Source organism: Corvus kubaryi, unplaced genomic scaffold, assembly GCF_017639235.1.
Source record: "Corvus kubaryi isolate FWS band 111438036 unplaced genomic scaffold, C.kubaryi_AGA036_p1.0 37308, whole genome shotgun sequence".
NCBI classification, from domain to species: Eukaryota; Metazoa; Chordata; class Aves; order Passeriformes; family Corvidae; genus Corvus; species Corvus kubaryi.
In genome coordinates this window covers 11,000,999-11,011,482 of record NW_024581096.1, presented here as the reverse complement: position 1 = coordinate 11,011,482, position 10,484 = coordinate 11,000,999, and the positions used below count along the sequence as shown (strand labels likewise).

Below are 10,484 nucleotides of genomic sequence, written 5' to 3'. Positions count from 1 at the left end.
ATGTTATCGCTTGGTCTCTGTGTGTAGAACTACTGGTCTTGACTGGGGTTTGTAAGTCCTGATGGAGTACAAGTAACCAGTGAAATGTATTTAATAAAACTATCCTGAAATGTTGTAGGAAGCAAAGAGATGGAGGGACTGAAAAATAGCCCAGAATACAGCAGGAAGCAGGGAGATGAGGAGAAAGACCTGACAGCACGTGAATGAAGGTTGCAAAGACTCTCATCTCTGTAGCACAGTCACTGCTTGCAGATGCTCACGTGTGCTTTCTGGCAATGCTACAACCACTCTGTATGAGAGACAATGGGGGGCAGAAAGAATATGAGACCTTGGAAAGCTTGATGGACTTAAAACTGTCAGTTTGGCTACTAAATACATGTCAAATATTTATTGATGTGAGAAGAGAAATCTGATGCTGTTTGTTTGGTCTTGTTTTTTTCAGCATTTAATACATGCCCATGTGTAGTATGTCTCTGATGTATAGCTGTTTCTATATTAAGATACAAGTAAATGGCGGGCAGGGATTGTTTTGGGTTCCTTCTCCTAAATTAATTAAATCAGGTCTTCACAGACTGTCTTATGGAAAACAGAGCAATAGAAAGAGCCTTGAAGGCTCAGTTCAGACCCAGATCAAAAATAAGTAGATGGTGTCAGAAGTTAAGAACCTAAAAGGATAAATTCATCCCTTCACTGTTTCAAAGTAGTTTAAATTTACATAAACCTCTGTGTGTTTCCTAATAATATCCTAAGGAAGAAACCCTAACAACTCTGCAGGAAAACTAGAGTTTCCATGACCCTTTCCCCTCGAGTTTGTTGGGCAGCCTGAACTTACTTCCTATCCTGGTCAGATGTACACTGGCTGTAGAATATCAGAAACAGGTCTACCCAAGACACTCAATTTAGTTAAGCCAGAAAAAAACAGTGTATGAGGAAGAGTTATGGCTTTAGTTGAGATATTGTCATATGCACTCTATGCACATCTATGGCATTTTGTAAGTCAATTATTTATTATAAAGATTAGTAGAAGCAACACATATATTCATTTATGAAACAGCACTGGTTTCTAATTTAATGAAAATAAGATACAAATTACCGTGATTTGTTTGTTATTGCTATAAAACTACATGTGACCTGCTGAATTAAAGTTTGCTGGTTTTAAGTGATACATTTGTGAGGTTTAATTTTGAAAGCTAGTGAGTAATAGTCCTTCTATTTTCCATAAATCTTTGAAGTTACTAAAGTCAATAAAAAGATCTTCACTTCTATATAATTCTATTTAACACCTATATAGATTGGTATCATTCTTAGTCAGTATTTTGTTGGAATTAATACCAGGATAGTAAAATAGGTAGAATCACCTTGGCATATTAAAAGGACCTAAATAGGTCAAAAGTTTATGCTTTTCCTTTGAGAAGAACCTATGAAAAACTCCTGACAAAAATAGTGGATCATGAACAAATTGACACAATGCTACATATCTGGAATTTGTCTTTTAAAAATTGCTGATTATTTAAAAAAAAAATAGAGGGAGAACAACAAAATTTTTAAGGCTTCAGTTAATGAGAAAAAAATTCATTCTTCATAATTATGAAAACGTATAGATTCTTAATGTCTTAATATGCCCCCCATACTATCATCATAAAAATAATTCTAAAGGTGCAAAATATCCCATTTCAACATAGATGCCTCCATTTGCATACTTCTCCCTCAATTTTCACTGGTTTTCTTTTAATCCTATTCTGGACTAAATATGTCCACATGTGGAGCAACTCTGGAAAATGTTATAAATTTACACTCCTCTTTCAAGTGAAGACAAGCTCCAAGGCAAAGACAAAGCTCTTTTACCCTCATGAATCACAGTGGAAAAGCCTGCTAACCTCACTGGCCAGATTCTTATGCTATCCAGTCTCTCCATCTGCTCACTTAACTGCACACAAAGATTTCCTTGCTTTTACCAAATAGTTTTGAGGAAAAACATCCTGTTTTAGGTCCTTCCGCAGCACAATGCTTCGTCAGTGATTTATTGTAAAATCAGGTGTTGAAAATAAGCGTAGGCATCTATTTTTAACTATGAATGAGTAATGGTCTAGATGTCTACTGAACACACTTTTTTTCTTTGAGAGTCCTGATGTGCCAACTTTGAAATTTACCAAAAAAATCAAGTCCTGTTACCCTGGACCTCCAAGACCTGAAAGGGAGATTATGGCCATGCTTGAAAATATGGTGCTTTGCATTTATACCTATTTTTATCTTTTTAAGGAAAAGGGGTGGTTCTTGATTTCAGCACTTGCAAATCACATGTTGATGTAACAGGCTAATGTATTTGCAAGCTGAATCAGGTCAATCCTTCTGGATGTGAGCTTTTAGAGGGGTCTGGGTACACTGAAGCATGACACAGTGTCTCTCCTGTCTTCCCAGGACATCATTCCTTGCATCCCTATTGCTGTATGCACATGTGTTGTCTCTAAAGGAAGATAAATGAGGGGAAAATTCTGTGCTCTGTGTTGTATCCCTTTGCTTCCTTGAGTAAGAAACTATGTGGACTGATTCTCTCCCAGTGCTACAGAATAAGAGAAAGGATGGAATATTCGACCTGAACACAGGGATAGTATATCCAAATCCATGTGCTGGTTTAGTAAGCATCTTCCCTGGTGGAACACATTCAGGAGATGATGGAAAACTGCCTCCACCACCACTAGACTCCTGGGTTTACGAACTTTTGAAAGACTGTGTCTCAGTCCTTATCAACAAGTATTTACAACCACTGGAGAACCAGGCACATGATGGGTGTTTTACACATCTACACATTCTCAGAAACAGGAAAAAGTCTCATTGCTGGCATAGAGATGGCTCTGAGCTGAATCCAACTGCAGACCACTGATTAAAGCCAAATCCAGACAGCAGAAGTTTCAGGTGAGCACAAGCAGAAACAGCTGGATAAATATGCAGACAAGATGTATCATTAGTAACTTCGCTTCTCTGGTACAAGTGAGTCCTCCATGAAAAAGGTAATTTTCCGTCTGTAAGATGATGATGTGTCTCACAAGCTGGCACAAAACTCAGCAACTGTCTAGCCTCCCAAAACTCAGCACTGTCAAAAGTTCATGTTACACTTCACTCATCTTGCCATCTCCCAGATCAATGAACACCAAGGCACACGTTTATCTTTTAAACATAATTCTAAGCTTTAATTGTATATACTCCACTAAAATGCTTCTTCCTCTGGAGAGAGGTTGCATCAACAAATGTGTGCCAAGTTTTATTAACTTAAATCCATATGCTACTGGAAGACAACAGGGACTTTGCCAATGAGGAGAGTGTAAAAATCTTACCAGTGAGAAAGCCACTGGGAGTCATGTTGTTATTTAGAGGGAATTCACCAGGCTTGTGGTGGATTACCTTTGTTGGTAGGATTTTCAGGAAGAGCACCTCTCCATACATCCAGAACTGAATATCCCACTTCATCACAGCAGAAGGAAAGTTGCCAACTTGCATGGCTTCAGAGATAATCTCTCAAAACTGTAATTAAAATTACAAAATCAGTCTTGAATCTTTTCAGGCAGTTGCCTGAAACTCAGCAGTATCAACTTTGGTGTTCCAGTCAGTTTGGCCTCAATATGTCCAACTACAACTTAATCACAGAATACTTTAGGTAGATAGGCATATGTGACAAGATGAACTACAGTGGTTATTATCAGTATTGCCAGAAAAGAAAGTCAGAGGAAAGAAATGGGGGAGTGAAAGTAAGGAGGAAGGAGATCAAGTAAGAAGAAAAGCAGAAATAGTAATATATTTGATGACAGCACACTGTACAAACAACAATTACTTGGAGTGTATATAAAGGACAGGCTTTGCTTTTCTCCACCCTTGGCTGTGATCTGCCTGCCACTTTTGCCAACAAGTTAGCAGTCCATGTGCCTTTTGGGCAAATATGGAGTCCAGAGTTCATTCTCTGCCCTGAGAACTGCAGTTTCACAGCGCACCACAGTTACTGACCCTGCCAGGAATTCCTGCAATGAGTCCTGCACTTCTCCCACATGTACTGCAATTCCTCTGTCTCTGCAAAGGCAGGCTGATAAGAGTGTGAGATAGACACACCACTGGCATCCCAATTACGCTTAACAAAACTACTTAATTCCTGCAGCCTCGCGCATACTGGCAGTGATCACTCTGAAACTTGGATGTTGCCCTTTTTAAAAGGACAAGGTTTCTGTCTCCTTTCCTTGTCCCCGAGGTAAGCAAGGGCTGTCCTCTCCACTGTCTCCTCTAAGGGCTTTGATTACGGTCTCCAACTTCTTCATGAGGTACTTGCAGTGCTTTTACAGGGTAGGGGCTCAAACTCCCTTCCTCTGATCTTCTGTCCAAAAGGATTTCATCACCATTTCCTTGTCTCCTCTTATACCCTAAAATGGTACAGATTTCCTTATTTTCCTGTTTCAGCATTATTTCCACAGAGAGACAGTTTTTCTTCTGATCTCTTCCTGTATTTTCTCCACATGTCATAAAATTACAGCATGGAACTCACTGAACAGGGTATCAGTTTTACAGATTCACAAAGAGACTCTATAAACATACCTAATTTATATGGACATCAAACCCACAGAAAGTTATCAAAGTAAACAGCAAAATAAACAAATGAAGCTGATTTCCGAACCAAAGCCCACACAAACCCTCAAGACATAACAACTCTGGTGTTTCAGGGTTTATACTGACCTCTAACTAACCAAGCTTAGGATGAGACCTGGAGCAGAGGGCAGATAATCTCATGTCTGCTAATATGAAGTTTCTGCACTTCCTTCTGTCTTTTAAATTTCAAATACGGGATACTAAACCAAATGGATTTGGTCATTCACCCCACCAAGGTTTTATTGCTCTGAAGGGATGCTTTGGATTTCCTGTTTATCTCAGGTTTTTTGTGGGATCGTCAAACTCCAGCGCATCCCTTTGCCTTCCTCCCCCAGCTCTCCCCATCCCCTCTAATCTCCACAGGGGTTTCTATATTAGTCTGAGTGGCTGGATAGGTCTCAGCCTCCATCTGGGGGGGATTAAACTTAATTTATCCCCTTAATTCAGCAACAATTTCCTCACCAAATCCTCTTCCTAGCTTCGCCTTCGCCCCAGCATTTGGCTAGCATTTCAGCCCCGTACTTTCGGGGAAAAAAGGGAAGAAACCCGTGTCGAATGCCGATGCTCCCTGGGGACGGCAGCACTCGAGTGGGTGTTCCTCAAGGCGGAAGGGGACCGAAGGCCAGGGGAGGGCAGGGACGGGCGGGGGTTCTCGCTGAGGAAGGGGTGAGACACTGCCCCATGGTCCCCGGGGGTCGCTCCTGAGCACCCTTCCCGCGGCCAGGGCCGGGCTGCCGAGCGACCCCGCCGGCACGGGGGGCTCCCGGCAGGGGACGCCGCGACCCCTCCAGCGGGGCTGGGCCGGGCGAGCCGGGGCGCCGGCGCCCCGCGGGGGAGGTGCCGAGCCGTGCCCCGCGCCGGGCGGCCGTAATCCCATCAAAGCGCCGGACCCAGCCTCCTCCCCCCTTCCCTCCGTCCCTCCCCGTCCCTGCCCGGCGCGAGTCCCAGCCCCGCTGTCCGCTCCGCTCCGCTCCTCGCCGGCCCCGGCTCCGCTCCGCACCCGGCTGCCGCCCGGCCCCTCGCCCGCGGCCACCGGCCCCAGCTCCCTGCTCGGTCGGGGGGACACGGCGCACATGGAGGTGCCGGGCGGCTGTCACCGCCGCTGCTTCGCCTTGGTGCTGCTCCTGGCTTCGTGCATCGGGTGCGCGGCCACGCCGCGCAGGAACATCCCCCGCCGGCAAGGTAGGACGGGCGGCAGCGCCAGACGAGGGGTGGCCCGCCCGGCGACACGCTTGCACCGGCGAAGTTCCGCGTCCCTTTAACACGGGGGGTGCCCCCGACGGGGCACAGGCGCCAGCGGGGCCGGGCGGCAGCCCCCGGGTGGGCAGCGGGGCAGTGCCCCGGGTCGGGCCGCCGCGCCCCCGAGCACTGAGCGCGTCCGGGAGCTCCGGGTGCCCGGCGGGGCGTCCGCCGCTCCTCGCCGTCCCCTGCGAGTCCCCGACGCCCTCTCACGGGGAGGAGAGGATGCCCCGGCAATGGCAGGGACCCGTGAAATTGCGGGATCGGTGTACGACCCATTTTCTCCGACATCTTATACCCAGTACCGGTGGGCGCACTCGAGTTACAGACCAGGACCAGTCTGCAGCTACTGCGGAAGAAATTGGGAAAGATTTTATCCGGTTTTCCCTGGATCCCGTTACCTGCGGTCCGGCGTGAGCAGAGTTAGAAGCCCGGTGAACCTCTAAGCCAGTCAGAGGTGACCTGTCGGGAAGGTCGTGACGTGGCTGTGACATTTATGTGTGTGGCAGCAAATAATGTAAGACATAGAGTAGTAAATGTAAAAGAAAAATTACTAGAGAAGCAATGATTTTGTCCTAAAAATGTAGCTATTGTGTACCAAGCATGATGTGGTGAGCCTTCTGGTCCTGGTCCTCGCTGTGCACTATCTGTGTCCTGTGGGAGAGTTCCCACGGCTGTCGGCGGGAGGTTTGCGCGCGGATCGAGGAGGTCGTGAACGGTCCTTAGACGTTGAAAGTTAAAACCCTGAGTCTGAGCAGCTTTTACAGCCCTTTTACAGTCTGCAGCGTATGAAACAGTACGGTAAAATGTAAACAATGAGATGGGGACACAGTGCATGGTGAAGTTTGACATTCTGTGTACTTTACAAATTGCGGTGCTAAGAGAAGATAACTATGCCCGAGACTGTTTCCAACACTGGGACTGCCCTGGAATCTTTGTGACCAACACTGAGTCTTATCACTGAGTTCACTGGGATCAGTTCAGTTGAAAATACAAGAAGTTTAGTAAGTTCATGTCACAAAGTGTTTGTAGCTTCAGATCCTTTTTGTATCTATCCCACAGTACTGAAAGATTTTTATTGCTGGTTTTTAGCATCACTATTGCGCGTTTTCTTGCTAATGAAAAGAAAACAAATGCCTGTACAGTTGGAAACTTAATACTTAAATAGAGCCTGAGCTTAAAACCCTTACTGGACAGATGGCTAATTTTACTGGTCTGACCTTGTCTCTTAGGGATCTAGTCCCATGATCCTTGGCTGTCATAATAGCCACCATTAAGTACTTGAGTAAATTAGGCAGACAGTTGTTGTGAATGAGATGATTAGTAGCTTGCATTAAAAATGCTGGATATGTGAAGTTGGGGAGAGAAATGTGTAAATATTTTTAAATATTCCTTGACTGTAACATACTGGTGTACTTGCTTCCCCTAGTCACAGCGGAATGGCAGTCCTGGGGAAAATGTATTTCTGCGCATTAAATTAAAACAGTGTAAAGCTTGGAAACTAATTGTAGTGTTGTGAAGGAAATCAATTAATATGTTAGTATTGTGTTTACCTTACTTTTGTTAGCACACATTTTACGTTAATTTTTTATAATATGCTTCAGATTCACTGATTCAATCATTCCTTTCTTGCTTCTTTTGCTGTATAAGAAGTAGTGAGTTTTATTTGGCACAGTTTGTTCAAAATCTGTGCAAACATTTAAAAATTCACTTGTAGCAAGATGTGAAGAGGGAAATCCCCCAGACAGTTTGTGTGCAGTAGTATGTATATGATTTAAATCCCATCTGCATTTTGCCAGAGGCTGTTGGAATTGAGAGCTTCCAAGAATCCCATGACTGGGTCCTTACAGAGAAATATTGCTCTCAAAACACTGAGAACAGGTGTAGTTCCAGGTAGCTGGAGCATCTCTGCCTGGTTCTGCAGCATATCATATGCTGGGAGGTTAAGAGTGGAAAAGAATAATCATTTACTCACACATCCATAATTACATATTCAGTGAGTAAAGAAGAGATAAGATAGTAAAAAGTTCTTAAGGATTTTTTTTCTTTCATTTTGCCCTTTTAATGTGATAGAAGTGAGACCTGTACAGGAATTGTAACTGAGGTGAAAGCAAGAGATTATATCAAGAGAGAAGTCAAAAAACCAGTTTATAACAGAAGGTGACTTGGAGGTCCTGTGTGTCAAAAGAAAAAAGATAGGAAAATGCATTTCCATTTTTCCCAAGTTTCAGTTCAAGGTTTAGCTTACAAAGATCAGTTTTGTAAGCCCAGGAAAGCAGCAAAGTGGGAAATCTGTGAAGTTAAAAATATATAGTAAAATGGCCACAAATGCAACTTCTTAAATTAATCTTCAGGGGAAAAGACTATCATACTCAAATACAAGACATCCTGATGACTGCTAAACTCATTTGAACATTTATTTACAGTTACATAATACATTTTCTGGAGACAAGGAAACGGGATGACAGACTCTTTGGGAAGGGCTTAAAACAAATCCTTAGACACCATGTGGTGAATAGTATAGCTGGGAACAGATTAGCCTGGGATTCTCTGTATCTTGTACTCCCAGAAGCTGGCACTCATACTGCTGCTTTTACATTGTTTTCTTGCTTTTGCCTTCTGCAAAGACACAGGTTTTCACCATATCTGTTTCAAGTTTCAACTGGTCGAAGATTAGAGAGTCTAAAACTAGCTCCCAATGTGTTCCACTGCTACTAATATGAACACAAAATTTAATTTTAGTGGTTGTGTGATTTTAGAGAATTTTAGGGGAAAGAGCTGACCAGTCCTGTGGATGTTCATGGCATAAAGTTGTTGCACTGTATTGCATTGATGCTTCTTTAGTAACAGAATGCAAAATTCCAACTCCCTGTAGAATAATAAAACGGGTAAGTTTGTCTGCATGGAGAATAAAAATAATCATATCTGATGCTTAGGAATGCTTCTCCTTTTATAAATATATTATGCTTGCCAGTTAATATAAATAAAGAATTTGGCTTGTATCTCTTTCCCAGATGTCTGTAGCAGTAGACGTCACCAGCTTTCTGTGTAAATGCTGGAGGAATCAGACCAGTTAAGGTCTGAAGACTTTACAAGAGAGTAGCACTCAATATCAGGGCCAGATTTTCAGAAGAGTACAGATCCTTGGTCAGCACTACAGTAAGTTAGGTTTTTTTCCAAAGGATTTGGCACTAGGATACTTGAATTCTTCAGAAAATCTGACTATAATAAGAGCTGCTAGATATGGAACACTTTTGAAAGTCTAGCTGTATTTATGTATCAAAACAGGTCAAACTGCCTTGAAATCAGGTCTACAAATGTGAAAAATCCCAGTCTTTGGGAAAGAAGGTGCTTATTTGAGTTTTCAAATATTACAATTTTTTGGAACAACGATAGGATGAATTCTTATTCACTGTCATAATAAATCCCACACGTAAAGCATGCAGGGGTAAGGTTGATTTGCTGCTGAATGCAAAGTGTCTGAGAAGAGGAATGACTCTGAAGCTGAATGATTCCTAATGTGAGGGATGTAGAACTGTCAGAGTGCATATCTGTGAGCTAGAACTAATAAAGAAGATGTGAATAATTTATGTGGGGGAAGATTAGTATCATCCTCTTATAGCTTCAAAAATGTCTTCAACACCAATAAAATCAAGCACTAATTATATATGTATTTGTTGTTTGTCACATTCAGGTGTAAGTTGCATCACAACTTTATGTGACATTCTCATTTTGACTGGACTTGCTCTTGTACCTCTGGGGTCCATAGTCTGGTAAATCCTGAAAACTGATCAATCACATCACCACCTCATGCAGATATGAGCATTCCAGTAATACTCACCAGGGCAGCAATAGGAATGCAGTGACTTAGTCCACTTGAGCATGTTACTTTGTATGTCACTGTTACTCATTTTGAAGTATGTTTTCTGACTTTAGTTAGTCTCACAGCAAAATATCTTGTGCCCTTCCCACTATGAAACTGCCATCTTCCTTTGTAAAAGGAAACTTTCAGTAAATGTTTTTCTTGGGCACCATTTTGCCAATGCCAATGCCTGAAATGACTATTCAGACTTCTACCAGTATTCAGAAAGGTAAAAGTAACCAAGGCATTTTAAATATTGATGGAATTATACCTATACCAGATACTGGGGTTCACAGTGATGCTTTGGAGACGAGGGGTTGTTTTGGAGTTAGGGCACTAGAGTGATCTTTGGGAAAGCTTTTTGCCTCGAGGCTGTCACAGACTGTCTTTGATGGCTTGCCAGTCCTTCACAGACCAGATTTTCATTTTTTAAAATGGCATTGGAGTGGTTTTATGGTTTTATCCTTTTCCAACTATGCCACTTCAGACAGCGATTAGACTCCTGTAGGGTGCTCAGCACAGCTGTACCCCAATTTTAGTCAATGCTTCTAGGCTTTAACTGAGTGATAATATGCAGGTGATTTTCTCGGTGTTTTCTAGTGTGCCTTGCAGAAAAAATAACTCTTTTTCTCTCATTGACACCAGACTAGATAGGACACAGCACCGTGTACTGTGTGCAGCTCATTAGGAGTGAACACATCCAACAATCAGACTCACTTTAAACCTAATGGCAGGGATTCTGAGTGTCAGTCACCCA

At 42.9% G+C, this 10,484-nt stretch overlaps 1 protein-coding gene across 4 annotated transcripts in view; it reads left to right on the top strand.

Moving 5' to 3' along the window:
- The first annotated feature begins 5,193 nt into the window (after window positions 1–5,193).
- EGFLAM (EGF like, fibronectin type III and laminin G domains) overlaps window positions 5,194–10,484 on the top strand; it is a 79,266-nt gene continuing 73,975 nt past the window's right edge. For 2 of the 4 annotated variants that reach the window (XM_042028461.1, XM_042028462.1), the window contains exon 1: window positions 5,580–5,808. In XM_042028461.1, coding sequence (XP_041884395.1) covers window positions 5,700–5,808 — 109 coding nt within the window. In that variant the 5' untranslated portion in view covers window positions 5,580–5,699. Of the gene's footprint in view, window positions 5,215–5,287; window positions 5,809–10,484 lie in introns of those variants that run through there. The other 2 variants (XM_042028463.1, XM_042028465.1) reach the window with 2 other exon arrangements.